This window comes from Meles meles, chromosome 6 (assembly GCF_922984935.1).
Source record: "Meles meles chromosome 6, mMelMel3.1 paternal haplotype, whole genome shotgun sequence".
NCBI classification, from domain to species: Eukaryota; Metazoa; Chordata; class Mammalia; order Carnivora; family Mustelidae; genus Meles; species Meles meles.
In genome coordinates, this window is record NC_060071.1 from 72,389,607 (window position 1) to 72,411,896 (window position 22,290).

The 22,290-nt window shown below is 37.2% G+C and overlaps 1 protein-coding gene across 1 annotated transcript in view; it reads right to left on the reverse strand.

Moving 5' to 3' along the window:
• The window catches only part of FAM227B (family with sequence similarity 227 member B), a 201,520-nt gene that overhangs the window by 138,706 nt on the left and 40,524 nt on the right, over positions 1 to 22,290 (reverse strand). The window contains exon 10 of the mRNA XM_046008116.1: positions 17,064 to 17,201. Within this exon, the coding sequence (XP_045864072.1) occupies positions 17,064 to 17,201 (138 nt within the window). The remainder of the gene's footprint in view (positions 1 to 17,063; positions 17,202 to 22,290) is intronic.

Sequence of the window (22,290 nt, forward strand, 5' to 3'; positions counted from 1 at the left end):
AGGGGGAAGAGTTCTAAAATAATAAATCTAAGTCACTAGTCTCTGTTGCTAATTCTACCTCAATAGTCAACAGCAACTTGGGAAGCTTATTCAGTATTTAAGAATAAAAGTAATAGCATAATAAAATGTTAGAGAGGGGGAAATATAGAAATAATCCAATCTGATCACGTCAGTTTTTTCAGGTGGAAAAGTTATGGAACATGATCAAAGAATTAATGTCTTTAATGTGCAAATTAAATACATTAGCGCTGAAGAAATATTAGTAACTGCAGAAAATTTTCCAAATCGAAACATACTCATGGCCTAGTAAATAAATTATCTGAGTCTTATGGTTAGGGTATTCTCCATAGTGATTGCAGAGTCCAGCATGGGGATAAGTAACACAGAAACTGTAAAACAACAAGCAGGATATGATAGCTCTCAAATGCCATGGAGCAAGCCTTCACAGTGCTTTCCTGTAGGGCAGTAACCCTCAAGCTTTTTGGTCTCAGGGCTCTTTTATACTCTTAAGAATAACTGAAGATACCAAAGAACTTTTGTTCAATGGATTCGGTATCTATTAGTATTCCCTATAATAGAAATTAAAACAGAAATCTTGAATATTTGTTCATTAAAAATAATAGTAATAAACTCATTTCTTATTAAAATAAATAGTATATTTATAGAAAAGCTAGCTACTTAAAATTTTTTTAAATTTAAATCCCAGTTACTTAACCTAATGTAGTATTAGTGTCAGGTACACGATAGAGCGATTCAACACTTCAATACATCACCTGGTGCTCATCACAAATGACCTCCTTAATCCCCATCCTATTTCACCCATCCCTCCACCCACCTCCACTCTGGTAACCATCAGTTTTTCTCTATAATTAAGAGTCTGTTTCCTGGTTTGCTTCTCTCCTTCTTTATCCCCTTTGCTTGTTTGTTTTGTTTCTTAAATTTCTCATATGAATGAAATCATATTGTATTTGTCTTTGACTGACTTATTTCACTTAGTATTATACTCTCTAGTTCCATCCATGTAATTGCAAAGGGCAAGATTTCATTCTTTTTTAACAGCTGAGTAATAGTCCATTGTGTGTGTATGTGCATAAATCACATCTTGTTTTTTTCTTGGAAAAGAATAACTATTTTCAAGAAAAGTTTTGAGAAGAATAACATAATTTCACATTTTAAAAATCTCTTTAACTTCTGCCTTAGTAGAAGACAGCATTCCAATATTTACTTCTGCATTTGTTTTGTTGTGGTACACTTTTTGAGAATATATTTGTATATTGATGTACATGAAGAAAATCTGGTATCACACATATAATTGGAAAAATGAGTATTTGAGTTGCCTTTTCATGTAACTGTGAATATTCTTTGAAAGTACACCAAAACTTGACAGGTTGTAACTTCTTTTTTTTTTTTTTTTTTTTTCCATTTTATTTATTTTTTCAGCGTAACAGTATTCATTCTTTTTGCACAACACCCAGTGCTCCATGCAAAACGTGCCCTCCCCATTACCCACCACCTGTTCCCCCAACCTCCCACCCCTGACCCTTCAAAACCCTCAGGTTGTTTTTCAGAGTCCATAGTCTCTTATGGTTCGCCTCCCCTCCCCAATGTCCATAGCCCGCTCCCCCTCTCCCAATCCCACCTCCCCCCAGCAACCCCCAGTTTGTTTTGTGAGATTAAGAGTCATTTATGGTTTGTCTCCCTCCCAATCCCATCTTGTTTCATTTATTCTTCTCCTATCCCCCTACCCCCCCATGTTGCTTCTCCATGTCCTCATATCAGGGAGATCATATGATAGTTGTCTTTCTCCGATTGACTTATTTCACTAAGCATGATACGCTCTAGTTCCATCCACGTCGTCGCAAATGGCAAGATTTCATTTCTTTTGATGGCTGCATAGTATTCCATTGTGTATATATACCACATCTTCTTGATCCATTCATCTGTTGATGGACATCTAGGTTCTTTCCATAGTCTGGCTATTGTAGACATTGCTGCTATAAACATTCGGGTACACGTGCCCCTTCGGATCACTATGTTTGTATCTTTAGGGTAAATACCCAGTAGTGCAATTGCTGGGTCATAGGGTAGTTCTATTTTCAACATTTTGAGGAACCTCCATGCTGTTTTCCAGAGTGGTTGGACCAGCTTGCATTCCCACCAACAGTGGAGGAGGGTTCCCCTTTCTCCACATCCTCTCCAGCATCTGTCATTTCCTGACTTGTTAATTTTAGCCATTCTGATTGGTGTGAGGTGATATCTCATTGTGGTTTTGATTTGTATTTCCCTGATGCCGAGTGACGTGGAGCACTTTTTCATGTGTCTGTTGGCCATCTGGATGTCTTCTTTGCAGAAATGTCTGTTCATGTCCTCTGCCCATTTCTTGATTGGATTGTTTGTTCTCTGGGTGTTGAGTTTGCTAAGTTCCTTATAGATTTTGGATACTAGCCCTTTATCTGATATGTCGTTTGCAAATATCTTCTCCCATTCTGTCAGCTGTCTTTTGGTTTTGTTAACTGTTTCCTTTGCTGTGCAAAAGCTTTTGATCTTGATGAAATCCCAATAGTTCATTTTTGCCCTTGCTTCCCTTGCCTTTGCCGTTGTTCCTAGGAAGATGTTGCTGCGGCTGAGGTCGAAGAGGTTGCTGCCTGCGTTCTCCTCAAGGATTTTGATGGATTCCTTTCTCACATTGAGGTCCTTCATCCATTTGGAGTCTATTTTCGTGTGTGGTGTAAGGAAGTGGTCCAATTTCATTTTTCTGCATGTGGCTGTCCAATTTTCCCAGCACCATTTATTGAAGAGGCTGTCTTTTTTCCGTTGGACATTCTTTCCTGCTTTGTCGAAGATGAGTTGGCCATAGAGTTGAGGGTCGATTTCTGGGCTCTCTATTCTGTTCCACTGATCTATGTGTCTGTTTTTGTGCCAGTACCATGCTGTCTTGATGATGACAGCTTTGTAATAGAGCTTGAAGTCCGGAATTGTGATGCCACCAACTTTGGCTTTGTTCTTCAATATTCCTTTGGCTATTCGAGGTCTTTTCTGGTTCCATATAAATTTTAGGATTATTTGTTCCATTTCTTTGAAAAAAATGGATGGTATTTTGATAGGGATTGCATTAAATGTGTAGATTGCTTTAGGTAGCATAGACATTTTCACAATATTTATTCTTCCAATCCAGGAGCATGGAACATTTTTCCATTTTTTTGTGTCTTCCTCAATTTCTTTCATGAGTACTTTATAATTTTCTGTGTATAGATTCTTAGTCTCTTTGGTTAGGTTTATTCCTAGGTATCTTATAGTTTTGGGTACAATTGTGAATGGGATTGACTCCTTAATTTCTCTTTCTTCAGTCTTGTTGTTGGTGTACAGAAATGCAACTGATTTCTGTGCATTGATTTTATATCCTGACACTTTACTGAATTCCTGTACAAGTTCTAGCAGTTTTGGAGTGGAGTCTTTTGGGTTTTCCACATATAGTATCATATCATCTGCGAAGAGTGATAGTTTGACTTCTTCTTTACCAATTTGGATGCCTTTAATTTATTTTTGTTGTCTGATTGCTGAGGCTAGGTTGTAACTTCTTAATGGTGGGTTGCAATGTGGAATCTAAAATCCCATTTTAAAAATCCATGTATTGGGGTGCCTGGGTGGCTCAGTGGATTAAAGCCTCTGCTTTCTCCTGGGATCATGATCCCAGTGTCCTGGGATCGAGTCCCACATCGGGCTCTCTGCTCCACGGGAAGCCTGCTTCCTCCTCTCTCTCTCCCTGCCTGCCTCTTTGCCTACTTGTGATCTCTGTCAAATAAATAAATAAAATCTTAAAAAAAATCCATGTATTATTGTTAAAAATACATGTACTGATCATTTGAAAAATACTGGTTCTGTGAGTTATGCAGATCTTCTAAATGTTAACACATTTCTTTATATGCTATCAAAAAATAACATTTATTAATAACACCACTGACTTATTAGGCAGTCTTTTAGTATTGAAAAACTGTCAATATTGTGGTGATAGAAGTACATTTCCAAAATTTTTCTTTGATATTCAAATTTATTTATTTATTTATTTTAAATTTCTTTTCAGTGTTCCAGCACCACACCCAGTGCTCCATGCAATACATGCCCTCCTTAATACCCACCTTATTATTGGTCACAGCAAAAGCATTCTATACACAAGGATTACTACACTACTCTTTATTTCAAAATGTGTGGCTTCCCTTTCCATAGTACAGAGTTGTCACTATGCAGCCCCTTCCCAGCCACAGCTTTTATTTTCTAGCCCTCCTTACATCTAAATACAGCTATGGCTTGTCCTCACTAATGGCATCTGATTGAAAGTGATGTGGGTAACTTCTGAGCCAAGACTTTTTAAAAGTGAGGTATAACTGACATCATGTATTAATTTCAAGTGTACAATATAATGATTTGTTATATGTATATACTGCAAGATGATCACCACAGTAAGTCGGTTAATGTCCATGACCATATATTGTTGCCAAATTTTTTTCTTGCTATGGGAATTTTCAAGATCCACTCTCCAACCTACTTTCGAATATGTAATACAGTATTATTAACTAACTCACTATGCTACATATTATAGTCCCATGAGGTATTCATTTTATAACTGGAAATTTAAAACTTTAGCCAAGACTTTTAATACTTCTCTTATGTTATCCTGGTGCAGATTAATTCTAATGGCTATCCAGTTCTATAGGCTGTGACCCCAGAAGGCAGAAACAGCCTGGATCTCTGAAACACTATGTGGAGGAGAGGTACTCATTGATCACTAGCTAAAATAAAAACTCAGCAAGATACCTTTAAAGGCAGGCTAGGGGCCTAGAAAAATATAAAAGCCTCAAAGTTCAAATAAACACATAGATTTCCTAGTAGTCACAATCTAAGTAGAAATTTAGAGAAAAAACCATTTTGTAAAAACAAAACCAAACCAAACCCAAAACCCTCTCTATGGAATTCTTGGCTTTTTGAAATGGTACAATCACCTTTTTAGTTTCCCTGCCAAAAACATTGGTGCATAGCAGACCTGTGCTTTCTCAGTGGAGGCTCAGTTACTTTCAGAAGATTAGAAATTCCAACTCTTTGTTGTCATTGCGCTTCCAGACTACTTTGGCCCCAGAATGTGGGTTTCTAATTCCCCAAACCACTGCTATTTCTAGAGGAATCCATATACAAAGTTTGGAAATAAGTGAAATTTCCCCCCAGTCTTCTGTTCTTTTTCTGACCCTTCTAGTAATATATCTCCCTCTTTCCTTCTCATGTATTAAAATTTGATCCCAAGAAAGGATCTAAAAACTCATTCACATTAGTCATGAATGAAGGATTAAGGCTATGGCCACTCTTATAAGTTGCAATTCTTATCCTATGATGACAATTTTAAGCCTTAAAGTACTTCTAAGCTTATAAAATTAAATGACTAAGAGGAAGCATGTTGAGTAGGCTATGAGTTCAGACTCTAAGGCCAGAATTTCCTGGATATGAATTCATATTCCACTACTTACCAGTTGTGTGACTTTGGGTAAGTTATTACTTAATTTCTTATGCTTCAATTTTCTTACTTTATAAGAGATAATAAAAGTGAACTGCTACATAGGAATATTACTAATAAGGCTAAAAAGTTAACAGACTTTATGAAGTACATACTTCAAATTGAAGATTTGTATGTTTAAGATAACTTATTAAATTTTAATTTTGAGCACTATATGAAAGGAAACACCCATAAACCCCTAATCTGCCCTCCCAAACTTAGAAGATCTCATCCAGAAATAGAAAAATCTACTCATATTTTAGAATCAAATATAAAAAAATATTTTTCAAATATTTAGGGGTTAACTAAAATACATGATACATATTATCAAGATTTCCTGTTATTAAAATTAAGTGTGTTTGAATCAAATATAATAGTTATGTTTATTTAAGGTGAAAATGATCATTGAAATACAGTTTAAAAACTCAAGCATTGTAATTAACCATCCAGAATGTTCATATTAGATTGCAATAAATGGATACTGAAATAATAACTTCTGAAAAAACAAGGATTATCATGAAGCAACATATAAATAAGGGATGTTTGGAATAAACATTATTGAAATAAAAGCTCACAAACAGGGGCACCTGGGTGGCTTAGTGGGTTAAAGCCTCTGCCTTCGGCTCAGGTCATGGTCTCAGGGTCCTGGGATCCAGCCCCACATTGGGCTCTCTGCTCCGCGGGGAACCTGCTTCCTCCTCTCTCTCTCTCTGCCTGCCTCTCTGACTACTTGTGATCTCTGTCTATCAAATAAATAAAATCTTAAAAAAAAAAAAGCTCACGAACAGTATTTCCTAGAAAAAGAGAAAAAAACCTTCTTGACTGTCTATAGAGTAACTTGACTATGTTTTCTTTATGGTCAAAAAAAATGGCTAATACTTATTATTTTAAATGATTGAATGTTGATTATTGTTAATTTTAAAATGCAAAATGGTTTCATGTATTTTGTTTATGTAAAGATCATAAAAACAATATTACATATTATGGACAGAGTGGATGCCCACAAATTTCAGTATAGTCATTACCTTTGGAAAGGGGGAGATAGATTTAGAAATGATACCAAAAAAACACTCTGTAAATAAAAGGCTTAAAAGACAACTATGGAAAAATACAAATATTTATTACATGTGAGAAATGTTCTTTACTGTTCTGCATGCTTACCTAAAATGCAGTAATAAAAGCACATCTATGAGGAGACTTCTACATAAGATGGTGAGATAAACACAGCTACTTTAGTCTATCTCCCAATGCTCAGTTAACTTACTATGAAACATAAATAGGAAAATCTGCATCAGCACCAGAACACAGTTTTATAAACTGGTATTATATCTGAAGCCTATGAAATAAAACCAAATTTGTAGAAGTCTTTGAAAATACTTTATCACATGAAGGGAAAGTACATGGGAGGAGGTCTTGAAAGATCCACATCTCCACTGGCGGAAGCCTAAGATGTTTTCCAAAGAAAACATTCAGATGGCTTACAAATATAGGAAAAGATGCTCACCATCATTTATCATCAGGGAAATAAAAATCAAACCCATGATGAGAAACCACCTCATACCTGTCAGAATGGCTAAAATTAACAACACAATGGGTTGTTGGTGAGGATGAGGACACTGTTGGTGGGAATGCAAACTGGTGCACCCACTCTGGAGAACAGTATGGAGGTTCCCCAAGTTTAAATATAGAACTACCCTATGATCCAGCAGTTACATTACTAGTTATATATCCAAAGGAGACAATAATACAAACTGAAGATTCAAAGGGGTACATATAACCTGATGTTTATAGCACTTTATCAACAACAGCCAAACTATGGAGAGAGCACAAATGTCCATCAACTGATGAGTGGATAAAGAAGATGTGAAAAAAATATATATGTACATAAAATGGAATGTTACTCAGCTACCAAAAAGAATGAAATCTTGTCATTTGCAATGATCAACGGAAGTAGAGTATATTATGCTAAGTGAAATAAGTCAGTTAGAGAAAGACAAATACCATACAATCTCATATATATGTGGAATTTGAGAAAGAAAACAGATTACATATGGGAAAGGGGAAAAAAGAGAGGAAAACAAACCATAAGAAACTCTTAATGATAGAGAACAAACAAGATTGACAGAGAGAGGTGGGTGGGGGATGGGCTAGATGGGTGATGGGTATTAAAGGGGGCACTTATTGTGACGAACACTGGTGTTTTATGGAAGTGATGAATCACTGAATTCTAGTCCAGGAACCAGTATTGCTCTATATGTTAACTAACTAAAATTTAAATAAATTTAAAAATGGGGAAAAAAATAAAAGCACAAGTTGCACTGAAATGAGACATTCAACTGGGAAACCAATGAGAAGATTTACTCAAAGTCATTTTACCTCTGCAGGCCAGAGCACCTGCTAGCCTGGTAATCACCTGAAAAAGGTAAGACATGATATACAAAATTGTGGTCTTTCCTAGGGACTTGAATTTTTGCTTTCAGCTTAACTTCCAGGGCCCTTTCAGTTTTAACTCTGTAATAGAAAATTGTTCTTGGTTTACACAACATTTACCAAATGAACAAATTTCAGTGGCCTTTTTCTTATTTTTTTTTCATTGATCCCTATATAATTGTTTTTATGCCACAGCAGTTCATCTGTTATAGCATACCATGTGAAAACCTTTCTCTAGAGATTTTATTTCCTCAGTGTTAGGAGGATACTATCCAATGATAGAATGAAATTTTTTGGTTAAATGTCTGAAACAGAGCAGGCCTCTCATCAGCCTGGCCGTGTAAGTTTCTGTCTCACTTGAAATATTTGGCAAAGACCTTTACTAGGTCTCAATGGAGCTTAGAGAAATGCAAGAATTATAATTAAATTGTCACTAGGAAAAATCTAGGAAAATTGTCATTAACATCAAAACACATTCCAGTGACATTCTCCATTTTTAAAGACAATTTAAAAAATCTTGGAAACAACTAAACAGAAAAGTAAAAAACAAAAAAAAATTCATAAATTAACTGTAAAGAAAAAATAAAAGAGTTGTCTTTAGACTTCTCTACTACACTAATTAATAGAAGATAATGAAGCAACATACAGTCTTTAGGGAAAAAGTGACTTAAAAATTTGATATTTAAATTGTAAAATAAAGTTAATATTTAAGTAAAATGTTTAACTTACATCAATCTGACTTTCCCAAAGATAAAAGTTATAAATTCTTGAAAATATTTTTTTAAAACACAACAATTTGGAGATACCAGAGAATGACTAAGAGTAGATAGAAATTGAAGGGGAGCTGAGCCTTATAAGAGGGAAAATCTAGTGCATGCAATTTGTGTTCAGGCAGTAGTAGCTTTTTGGCTGATGGTACTAGTTAGTCATCATAGTATGTAAATAGATGGAATTCAAACATAAAGTGGAAATATTATTGGTTTAATGAGTCAGAGAATGATATTTGGGACTGTCAGAGAGCTGAAAAATGAGGTAGTTCTAGAAATCCTGGAAATAAAGGGGCTACAGAAGGGGAAACCCAGAATCTAAATATTATAGGCTCTCTCCAAACCCTTGGGTGATGTATGAATTACTCAGGGTAGAAAGAGGGAACTTAGAGGGATGGGTAGAAAGGAATAGCTGGATGGCTAAAAGCTCTAAGTAGAGATCTAAGTGGCTGACCATCACGGAACACAAAGCATTTGGACTTTGAATACAGCCAACGTAACTTACTCGAACAAAATTAAGATTGTTTAGTGGAGGTTAACAGAATGCAGAATATCCTCAAAGTTTCATTCAGAATCCCAAGATTACATAAAAAGTTACTAGACATGAAAAGAGATAAGAAACTGTGATTCAGTCAAGAAAAAGATGTCATAGAAATCAATCTCATCTTATCTTTTGTTTGCCCCTCTAGAACTTCTGCTCCCCTTTCACAACCTGTGCTCTTTCCAGGAGAATGACCTTGAATGTTCCACCAGCTGGCTCCTTGTCTTCTAGCATTCACTTTTTTAAAAAAAATTTATTTATTTATTTTCAGTGTAACAGTACTCATTGTTTTTGCACCACACCCAGTGCTCCATGCAATACGTGCCCTCTCTATTACCCTCTGCCTGGTTCCCCAACCTCCCACCCCTTGCCCCTTCAAAACCCTCAGGTTGTTTTTCAGAGTCCATAGTCTCTCATGGTTCATCTCCCCTTCCAGTTTCCCTCAACTCCCTTCTCCTCTCCATCTCCCCATGTCCTCCATGTTCTTTGTTATGCTCCACAAATAAGTGAAACCATATGATACTTGACTCTCTCTGCTTGATTTATTTCGCTCAGCATAATCTCTTCCAGTCCTGTCCATGTTGCTACAAAAGTTGGGTATTCATCCTTTCTGATGGAGGCATAATACTCCATCATGTATATGTACTACAGAGGGTTATTCTTGAATCTTTGCCTGAAGTTGGTAAAGAGCCACCCACAGGGAGGAGCAGGCAGAACACTGCTTGAGGCTCAAACAAAGCTCATATTCTAGACAGTCGGATGGGAAACCTTTACAGAGCAAGGGGTAAAATAAGGAGAAGGGTATTGCCTCATCAGGCGAAACAAGTTAGGCCTAAACAAAAGACGTTGCTGATTCTACCAAATGAAACTTGAAAGGAAAGCTCAAATGTATCAAAGTATTTCTAAGTAACTGGATTGCATTCCTGAAAAAAACTCAAAAATATTTAAAGGAATAAAATAAAAAATCACACAGAACAACCAAGTTCATTTAAGAAGTAACTGATAACTGAATAGCCCTACACCTATTAGAGAAACTGAATTTATTGTTAAGAACTTTCCACGGAAAAAATTCTAGGTCTTCCTTGATGGCTTCATTAGTGAATTCTCCCATATATGGGAAGAATAATAAAAACCAATTTTACACCATCTCTTTTTAAAAAGAGAAGAGGATAGAACATAATGCTTATTACTAAAATGAGACAGGATAGTATAAGAAAATAAAACAAAATTTTATCAAATTAAATCCAGTAGTACATGAATAAGTTAATACACAATAGCCAAATGGGTTTTATACCAGAGATGCGGGGTTGGGTTAACATTTGATAATCAATCCCTGTAATTCACTATATCAAAAGACTGAAACAAACAAAAAAGTTCACCCCAATAGATGCTAAAAAGCATTTGTTAAGATCCTACATCTGGGGAGGAGTCAAGATGGCGGAGAAGTAGCAGCCTGAGACTACATCAGGTAGCAGGAGATCAGCTCGATAGCTTATCTAAACATTGCAAACACCTACAAATCCAACGGGAGAGCGAAGAGAAGAACAGCAACTCTAGAAACAGAAAATCAACCACTTTCTGAAAGAACCTGTTTTTATCCCCTTTCTCCCCCCCACAATTAGGGGTCTCTTCTGATTGGGTTACAGCGCATTTTTCTGGGGTCTTTGCCACCCTTTTAGTATTTTATTTGCTCCTTCATATCCTCTTATCTGGACAAAATGACAAGGTGGAAAAAATCACCACAAACAAAAGAACAAGAGACAGTACCGAAGGCTAGGGACCTAATCAACACAGACATTGGTAACATGTCAGATCAAGAGTTCAGAATGACGATTCTGAACATTCTAGTCGGGCTCGAAAAAGGCATGGAAGATATTAGAGAAACCCTCTCTGGAGATATTAAAGCCCTTTCTGGAGAAATTAAAGAAGTAAAATCTAACCAAGTTGAAATCAAAAAAGCTATTAATGAGGTGCAATCAAAAATGGAGGCTCTCACTGCTAGGATAAATGAGGCAGAAGAAAGAATTAGTGATATAGAAGACCAAATGACAGAGAATAAAGAAGCCGAACAAAAGAGGGACAAACAGCTACTGGACCATGAGGGGAGAATTCAAGAGATAAGTGACACCATAAGACGAAACAACATTAGAATAATTGGGATTCCAGAAGAAGAAGAAACAGAGAGGGGAGCAGAGGGTCTATTGGAGAGAATCATTGGAGAGAATTTCCCTAATATGGCAAAGGGAACAAGCATCAAAATCCAGGAGATGCAGAGAACCCCCCTCAAAGTCAACAAGAATAGGTCCACACCCCGTCACCTAATAGTAAAATTTACAAGTCTTAGTGACAAAGAGAAAATCCTGAAAGCAGCCCGGGAAAAGAAGTCTGTAACATACAATGGTAAAAATATTAGATTGGCAGCAGACTTATCCACAGAGACCTGGCAGGCCAGGAAGAGCTGGCATGATATATTCAGAGCACTAAACGAGAAAAACATGCAGCCAAGAATACTCTATCCAGCTAGGCTATCATTGAAAATAGAAGGAGAGATCAAAAGCTTCCAGGACAAGCAAAAACTGAAAGAATTTGCAAACACCAAACCAGCTCTACAGGAAATATTGAAAGGGGTCCTCTAAGCAAAGAGAGAGCCTAAAAGTAGTAGATCAGAAAGGTACAGAGACAATATACAGTAACAGTCACCTTACAGACTAATAATGGCACTAAATTCATATCTCTCAACAGTTACCCTGAATGTTAATGGGCTAAATGCCCCAATCAAAAGACACAGGGTATCAGAATGAATAAAAAAACAAAACCCATCAATATGTTGCCTACAAGAAACCCATTTTAGATGAGAAGACACCTCCAGATTTAAAGTGAGGGGGTGGAAAACAATTTACCATGCTAATGGGCATCAGAAGAAAGCTGGGGTGGCAATCCTTATATCAGATCAATTAGATTTTAAGCCAAAGACTATCATAAGAGATGAGGAAGGACACTATATCCTACTCAAAGGGTCTGTCCAACAAGAAGATCTAACAATTTTAAATATCTATGCCCCTAACGTGGGAGCAGCCAACTATATCAACCAATTAATAACAAAATCAAAGAAACACATCAATAATAATACAATAATAGTAGGGGACTTTAACACTCCCCTCACTGAAATGGACAGATCATCCAAGCAAAAGATCAACAAGGAAATAAAGGTCTTAAATGACACACTAGACGAGATGGACATCACAGATCTATTCAGAACATTTCATCCCAAAGCAACAGAATACACATTCTTCTCTAGTGCACATGGAACCTTCTCCAGAATAGATAACATCCTGGGTCACAAATCAGGTCTCAACCGGTATCAAAAGATTAGGATTATTCCCTGCATATTTTCAGACCACAATGCTCTGAAGCTAGAACTCAATCACAAGAGGAAAGCTGGAAAGAACCCAAATACATGGAGACTAAACAGCATCCTTCTAAAGAATGAATGGGTTAACCAGGAAGTTAAAGAAGAATTGAAAAAATTCATGGAAACAAATGATAATGAAAACGCAACAGTTCAAAATCTGTGGGACACAGCAAAGGCTGTCCTGAGAGGAAAATATATAGCGGTACAGGCCTTTCTCAAGAAACAAGAAAGGTCTCAAGTACACAACCTAACCCTACACGTAAAGGAGCTGGAGAAAGAACAAGAAAGAAACCCTAAACCCAGCAGGAGAAGAGAAATCCTAAAGATCAGAGCAGAAATCAATGAAATAGAAACCAAAAAAAAAAAAAAAATACAATAGAAAAAAATCAATGAAACTAGGAGCTGGATCCTTGAAAGAATCAATGAGAATTGATAAACCCCTGGCCAGACTCATCAAAAAGAAAAGAAAAAGGACCCAAATAAATAAAATCATGAATGAAAGAGGAGAGATCACAACTAACACCAAAGAAATACAGACAATTATAAGAACATACTATGAGCAACTCTACGCCAACAAATTGGACAATCTGGAAGAAATGGATGCATTCCTAGAGACATATAAACTACCACAACTGAACCAGGAAGAAATAGAAAACCTGAACAGGCCCATAACCAGTAAGGAGATTGAAACAGTCATCAAAAATCTCCAAACAAACAAAAGCCCAGGGCCAGACGGCTTCCCAGGGGAATTCTACCAAACATTTAAAGAAGAACTAATTCCTATTCTCCTGAAACTCTTCCAAAAAATAGAAATGGAAGGAAAACTTCCAAACTCATTTTATGAGGCCAGCATCACCTTGATCCCAAAACCAGACAAGGATCCCACCAAAAAAGAGAACTACAGACCAATATCCTTGATGAACACAGACGCAAAAATTCTCGCCAAAATACTAGCCAATAGGATTCAATGGTACATTAAAAGGATTATTCACCACGATCAAGCGGGATTTATTCCAGGGCTGCAGGGTTGGTTCAACATCCGCAAATCAATCAATGTGATAGAACACATTAATAAAAGAAAGAACAAGAACCATATGATACTCTCAATAGATGCTGAAAAAGCATTTGACAAAGTATAGCATCCCTTCCTGATCAAAACTCTCCAAAGTGTAGGGATAGAGGGCACATACCTCAATATTATCAAAGCCATCTATGAAAAACCTACCGCAAATATCATTCTCAATGGAGAAAAACTGAAAGCTTTTCCATTAAGGTCAGGAACACGGCAGGGATGTCCCTTATCACCACGGCTATTCAACATAGTACTAGAAGTCCTAGCCTCAGCAATCAGAAAACAAAAAGAAATTAAAGGCATCCAAATTGGTAAAGAAGAAGTCAAACTATCACTCTTCGCAGATGATATGATACTATATGTGGAAAACCCAAAAGACTCCACACCAAAACTGCTAGAACTTGTACAGGAATTCAGTAAAGTGTCAGGATATAAAATCAATGCACAGAAATCAGTTGCATTTCTGTACACCAACAACAAGACAGAAGAAAGAGAAATTAAGGAGTCAATCCCATTTACAATTTTACCCAAAACTATAAGATACCTAGGAATAAACCTAACCAAAGAGGCTAAGAATCTATACACAGAAAATTATAAAGTACTCATGAAAGAAATTGAGGAAGACACAAAGAAATGGAAAAATGTTCCATGCTCCTGGATTGGAAGAATAAATATTGTGAAAATGTCCATGCTACCTAAAGCAATCTACACATTTAATGCAATCCCTATCAAAATACCATCCATTTTTTTTCAAAGAAATGGAACAAATAATCCTAAAATTTATATGGAACCAGAAAAGACCTCGAATAGCCAAAGGAATATTGAAAAAGAAAGGCAAAGTTGGTGGCATCACAATTCCGGACTTCAAGCTCTATTACAAAGCTGTCATCATCAAGACAGCATGGTACTGCCACAAAAACAGACACATAAATCAGTGGAACAGAATAGAGAGCCCAGAAATCAACCCTCAACTCTATGGTCAACTCATCTTCGACAAAGCAGGAAAGAATGTCCAATGGAAAAAAGACAGCCTCTTCAATAAATGGTGCTGGGAAAATTGGACAGCCACATGCAAAAAAATGAAATTGGACCACTTCCTTACACCACACACGAAAATAGACTCCAAATGGATGAAGGACCTCAATGTGAGAAAGGAATCCATCAAAATCCTTGAGGAGAACGCAGGCAGCAACCTCTTCGACCTCAGCCGCAGCAACATCTTCCTAGGAACAACGGCAAAGGCAAGGGAAGCAAGGGCAAAAATGAACTATTGGGATTTCATCAAGATCAAAAGCTTTTGCACAGCAAAGGGAACAGTTAACAAAACCAAAAGACAACTGACAGAATGGGAGAAGATATTTGCAAATGACATATCAGATAAAGGGCTAGTATCCAAAATCTATAAGGAACTTAGCAAACTCAACACCCAAAGAACAAACAATCCAATCAAGAAATGGGCAGAGGACATGAACAGACATTTCTGCAAAGAAGACATCCAGATGGCCAACAGACACATGAAAAAGTGCTCCACGTCACTCGGCATCAGGGAAATACAAATCAAAACCACAATGAGATATCATCTCACACCATTCAGAATGGCTAAAATTAACAAGTCAGGAAATGACAGATGCTGGCGAGGATGCGGAGAAAGGGGAACCCTCCTCCACTGTTGGTGGGAATGCAAGCTGGAGCAACCGCTCTGGAAAACAGCATGGAGGTTCCTCAAAATGTTGAAAATAGAACTACCCTATGACCCAGCAATTGCACTACTGGGTATTTACCCTAAAGATACAAACATAGTGATCCGAAGGAGCACTATAACCCGAATGTTTATAGCAGCAATGTCTACAATAGCCAGACTATGGAAAGAACCTAGATGTCCATCAACAGATGAATGGATCAAGAAGATGTGGTATATATACACAATGGAATACTATGCAGCCATCAAAGGAAATGAAATCTTGCCATTTGCGACGACGTGGATGGAACTAGAGCGTATCATGCTTAGTGAAATAAGTCAATCGGAGAAAGACAACTATCATATGATCTCCCTGATATAAGGACATGGAGAAGCAACATGGGGGGGTAGGGGGATAGGAGAAGAATAAATGAAACAAGATGGGATTGGGAGGGAGACAAACCATAAATGACTCTTAATCTCACAAAACAAACTGGGGGTTGCTGGGGGGAGGTGGGATTGAGAGAGGGGGAGGAGGTTATGGACATTGGGGAGGGTATGTGCTATCGTGAGTGCTGTGAAGTGTGTAAACCTGGCGATTCACAGACCTGTACCCCTGGGGATAAAAATACATTATATGTTTATTAAAAAAAAAAAATTGGAAGGGGAGGGAACCATAAGAGACTATGGACTCTGAAAAACAACCTGAGGGTTTTGAAGGGTCAGGGGTGGGAGGTTGGGGGAACAGGTGGTGGGTAATGGGGAGGGCACGTTTTGCATGGAGCACTGGGTGTTGTGCAAAAACAATGAATACTGGGCGCCTGGGTGGCTCAGTGGTTTAGGCCACTGCCTTCGGCTCAGGTCATGATCTCAGGGTCCTGGGATCGAGTCCCGCATCGGGCTCTCTGCTCGGCAGGGAGCCTGCTTCCCTCTCACTCTCTCTGCTTGCCTCTCTGCCTACTTGTGATCTCTCTCTGTCAAATAAATAAATAAAATCTTAAAAAAAAAACAATGAATACTGTTACGCTGAAAAAATAAATAAAATGGAAAAAAAAATTCTTAGCAAGCCAAGAAGAGACTGAAACTACCTCAACCTGACAAAAGGCATCTATAAAAACTGGTAGACCAAATCTATTTAAAGGCAAATAATGTAACATTTCTCCTCTAATGTTAGGGATGAGGCAAGCATGTCCACTCTCACTGTTTTTAGTTAACATTTTTTTAGAGGTCCTAGTCATAGGCATGTAAAATAGACAAGGCATATAGATTGGAAATGAAGAAGTAAAATGCTCTTTAATATTAGATGACACGATTTTACATGCAGAAAATTGTAAGAAATCTATAAAAAGGCTATTAGAACTGATGAGACTGTAGGATAGAGATCAATATAAAAATATAACAGGCAAATGGGAGTACATAATTAAGCACATACCACTTTTATAATGAAAAACTAAAATGTGAAGCAATGTGAAGCAATATTCAAACTATTATAACACCAATCTACAAATCAAATGTTATCTTAAGACCCTCCAAAGAATTAATCATTAGAAAATTATGATAAATTCATAACTTAATATACTTGATTTGGCTATTTCATCTCACAGTTAACAATAAACTTACTTACCTGCCATTATACATGTCTGACTCTTTTTAATCCTGTCCTTTACAGATGTTGAAGGTGCTTTCTTAGTACCATGAATGGTTGTTGTTGTGAGCTCTTTTAGATTCCAGTGAGTCCAAAACCCTTTTTGAGGTTTTAAACCTGTTAATATAAAATGTAATTTAGTCAGGAAATTAGCATTTGAAAATATCTTTTAATTTCTCAAATCATTTTTGAATATTACGTTTCAGTCTCACAATTGTCCTGTGGAAATTGTCAATCTCGAGTTTCATATGAGAGAAATTCTGTAAGAAATATTAATGTCTTGGGGCGCCTGGGTGGCTCAGTGGGTTAAGCCGCTGCCTTCGGCTCAGGTCATGATCTCAGGGTCCTGAGATCGAGTCCCGCATCGGGCTCTCTGCTCAGCAGGGAGCCTGCTTCCCTCTCTCTCTCTCTGCCTGCCTCTCTGCCTACTTGTGATCTCTCTCTGTCAAATAAATAAATAAAATCTTTAAAAAAAAAAAAGAGGGTTATGAAGGGGCGGCGGGGGGGATGGGGGTGGGGGGGTGGGGTGGGAGGTTGAGGAACCAGGTGGTGGGTAATAGGGAGGGCACGTACTGCATGGAGCACTGGGTGTGATGTCAAAACAATGAACACTGGTATGCTGTAAATAAAAAAATAAAAATAAATAAATAAATTTAAAAAAATTTAAATAAAAAAAAGAAATATTAATGTCTTATGTAAAACAGTAGAAAAGTAGAAAAGAGGTAAAACTTGATATCATCTTCTGACTCATAGACATAAGCTAAGTTCACTGATGGACATAAGAGGAAGTTAGTTATTGCAAAAACTTGGAAAGGACCTAAATATCCAAAAAGACTCTATCCATACAATGGATTATGAAGTATTCACTAAAAATTATCTTGTAAATATTTGTTAACATAGAAAGGCATTTGTAATATATTTTTTTTTGAAGAGCAATTTTTACCTATTGTGTACGTGTGGCTGTAGCTTAAGTGTTAACATGATTGCTTCCAAGTATAGGTGACTATCATTATTATTCCTTGTCTGTGTCTCCTAGCATTTTAAAGTAATATTTATGAATTAATTATAGGAACCAAAAAGTAACAAAAATAAATTAAATTATTTTATTTAAGTTCAATTTAGTTAAAAATACTTTATTATTAATTTCAGGGGTAGAATTTAGTGATTCACCAGTTGCATGTAACACCCAGTTCTCATTATATGAAGTGCCCCCCTTAATGGCCATCACCCAATTACCTCTTCCTCCATTCACCTCCCTTCCAGCAACCCTCAGTTTGTTTCATAGAGTGAAGAGACTCTCGTGGTTTGCCTCCCTCTCTGATTTTGTCTTATTTTATTTTTCCTTCCCTTCCCCTATATTCATGTTTTATTTCTTAAATTCCATATATGAGTGAAATCATATGGCATTTGTTTTTCTCCAACTGATTTATTTCGCTGAGCATAATACCCTTTAGTTCCATCACAACATTGCAAATGGCAAGATTTCATTCTTTATGATGGCTGAGTAATATTGCTATATATGTATACACACACACACAGTATATAGATATATATACATTACATATATATATACCACATCTTTATCCAATCTCTATGTATACCACATCTTTATCCAATCATCTGCTGATGGACATCTGAACTTTTTCCATATTTTGGCTATTGTGGACATTGCTGCTATAAACCTTGGATACATGTGCCCCTTTGAATCACTGTCTGTATCCTTTGAATAAATACCTAGTAGTGTGATTGCAGGTTGTAGAGTAGCTCTATTTTGAAATTTTTGAGGAATCTCCATACTGTTTTCCAGAGTGGCTGTACCGGTTTGCATTCCCACCAATAGTCTAAGAGGGTTCCCCTTTATCTGGAAACAGATGTTTCCAACATCTGTTGTTTCCCGAGTTATTAATTTTAGCCACTCTGACCAGTATGAGGTGGCAGCTCAAATCAGTTTTGATTTGTATTTCTCTGATGATGAATGATGTTGAGCATTTTCTCATGTATCCGTTGGCCATTTGGAAGGCATTCTTTATCTTTAGCCTTGATTATTTTTAATTTCTTATTTTAATGTCAATTTTTACAGTTTTATTGAAATATAATTGACAAAAAATGTTAAGTTTAAGGTATACAACTGTATTGATTTGATACACTTACATATATTGGAATGATCACTCCATAGACTTAGCTAAGAGTTCCACCATGTCACATAATTGCCATTCTTTGTTATGGTGGGAACATTTAAAATCTATTCTCTTAGTAACTTTTAGGTATATGATACAATTTATCAACTACAATCAACACACTATGTATTTTCTCCAGAACCTATTCCTCTTATAACTGGAAGTTTGTATACTTTGATCAATATCGACCCATTTCCCCCATCCCCTGGTAACCACCAAATTCTTTTCTGTTTCTATGACTTTGGCTTTTTTAGATGCAATATATAAGCAATATCAAATAGTATTTGTATGTTTCTGTCTGATTTGTTTTTCTTAGTATAATGCATTCAAGGTTCATCCACATGGTTGCAAATGGCAAAATTTTCTTCTCCCCTATGGCCAAACAATATCCCATTGTCTGTATAGACCCATCTTCTTTATCCATTCATCCACTGACAGACACCTAGATTGTTTCCATATCCTGGCTGTTGTGAATAAGGCTAAATGAACATGGGAGGACAGATATCTCTTTTGGTATGTTTTTATTTCTTTTGGATATATATCCAGAAGTTGGATTGCTCAGTTACATGGTAGCTCTATTTAAAAATTTTAGGAACCTCTATATTGTTTTCTTTTCTTTTTTTTTTCCCTATTTATTAATTTTTTCAGCGTAACAGTATTCATTCTTTTTGCACAACACCCAGTGCTCCATGCAAAACGTGCCCTCCCCATCACCCACCACCTGTTCCCCCAACCTCCCACCCCTGACCCTTCAAAACCCTCAGGTTGTTTTTCAGAGTCCATAGTCTCTTATGGTTCGCCTCCCCTCCCCAATGTCCATAGCCCGCTCCCCCTCTCCCAATCCCACCTCCCCCCAGCAACCCCCAGTTTGTTTTGTGAGATTAAGAGTCATTTATGGTTTGTCTCCCTCCCAATCCCATCTTGTTTCATTTATTCTTCTCCTATCCCCCTACCCCCCCATGTTGCTTCTCCATGTCCTCATATCAGGGAGATCATATGATAGTTGTCTTTCTCCGATTGACTTATTTCACTAAGCATGATACGCTCTAGTTCCATCCACGTCGTCGCAAATGGCAAGATTTCATTTCTTTTGGTGGCTGCATAGTATTCCATTGTGTATATATACCACATCTTCTTGATCCATTCATCTGTTGATGGACATCTAGGTTCTTTCCATAGTCTGGCTATTGTAGACATTGCTGCTATAAACATTCGGGTTATAGTGCTCCTTCGGATCACTATGTTTGTATCTTTAGGGTAAATACCCAGTAGTGCAATTGCTGGGTCATAGGGTAGTTCTATTTTCAACATTTTGAGGAACCTCCATGCTGTTTTCCAGAGTGGTTGGACCAGCTTGCATTCCCACCAACAGTGGAGGAGGGTTCCCCTTTCTCCGCATCCTTGCCAGCATCTGTCATTTCCTGACTTGTTAATTTTAGCCATTCTGACTGGTGTGAGGTGATATCTCATTGTGGTTTTGATTTGTATTTCCCTGATGCCGAGTGACGTGGAGCACTTTTTCATGTGTCTGTTGGCCATCTGGATGTCTTCTTTGCAGAAATGTCTGTTCATGTCCTCTGCCCATTTCTTGATTGGATTGTTTGTTCTTTGGGTGTTGAGTTTGCTAAGTTCCTTATAGATTTTGGATACTAGCCCTTTATCTGATATGTCGTTTGCAAATATCTTCTCCCATTCTGTCAGCTGTCTTTTGGTTTTGTTAACTGTTTCCTTTGCTGTGCAAAAGCTTTTAATCTTGATGAAATCCCAATAGTTCATTTTCGCCCTTGCTTCCCTTGCCTTTGCCGTTGTTCCTAGGAAGATGTTGCTGCGGCTGAGGTCGAAGAGGTTGCTGCCTGCATTCTCCTCAAGGATTTTGATGGATTCCTTTCTCACATTGAGGTCCTTCATCCATTTGGAGTCTATTTTCGTGTGTGGTGTAAGGAAGTGGTCCAATTTCATTTTTCTGCATGTGGCTGTCCAATTTTCCCAGCACCATTTATTGAAGAGGCTGTCTTTTTTCCATTGGACATTCTTTCCTGCTTTGTCGAAGATTAGTTGACCATAGAGTTGAGGGTCGATTTCTGGGCTCTCTATTCTGTTCCACTGGTCTATGTGTCTGTTTTTGTGCCAGTACCATGCTGTCTTGATGATGACAGCTTTGTAATAGAGCTTGAAGTCCGGAATTGTTATGCCACCAACTTTGCCTTTCTTTTTCAATATTCCTTTGGCTATTCGAGGTCTTTTCTGGTTCCATATAAATTTTAGGATTATTTGTTCCATTTCTTTGAAAAAAATGGATGGTATTTTGATAGGGATTGCATTAAATGTGTAGATTGCTTTAGGTAGCATAGACATTTTCACAATATTTATTCTTCCAATCCAGGAGCATGGAACATTTTTCCATTTCTTTGTGTCTTCCTCAATTTCTTTCATGAGTACTTTATAATTTTCTGTGTATAGATTCTTAGTCTCTTTGGTTAGGTTTATTCCTAGGTATCTTATAGTTTTGGGTAAAATTGTAAATGGGATTGACTCCTTAATTTCTCTTTCTTCTGTCTTGTTGTTGGTGTACAGAAATGCAACTGATTTCTGTGCATTGATTTTATATCCTGACACTTTACTGAATTCCTGTACAAGTTCTAGCAGTTTTGGAGTGGAGTCTTTTGGGTTTTCCACATATAGTATCATATCATCTGCGAAGAGTGATAGTTTGACTTCTTCTTTACCAATTTGGATGCCTTTAATTTCTTTTTGTTGTCTGATTGCTGAGGCTAGGACTTCTAATACTATGTTGAATAGCAGTGGTGATAATGGACATCCCTGCCGTGTTCCTGACCTTAGCGGAAAAGCTTTCAGTTTTTCTCCATTGAGAATGATATTTGCGGTGGGTTTTTCATAGATGGCTTTGATAATATTGAGGTATGTGCCCTCTATCCCTACACTTTGAAGAGTTTTGATCAGGAAGGGATGCTGTACTTTGTCAAATGCTTTTTCAGCATCTATTGAGAGTATCATATGGTTCTTGTTCT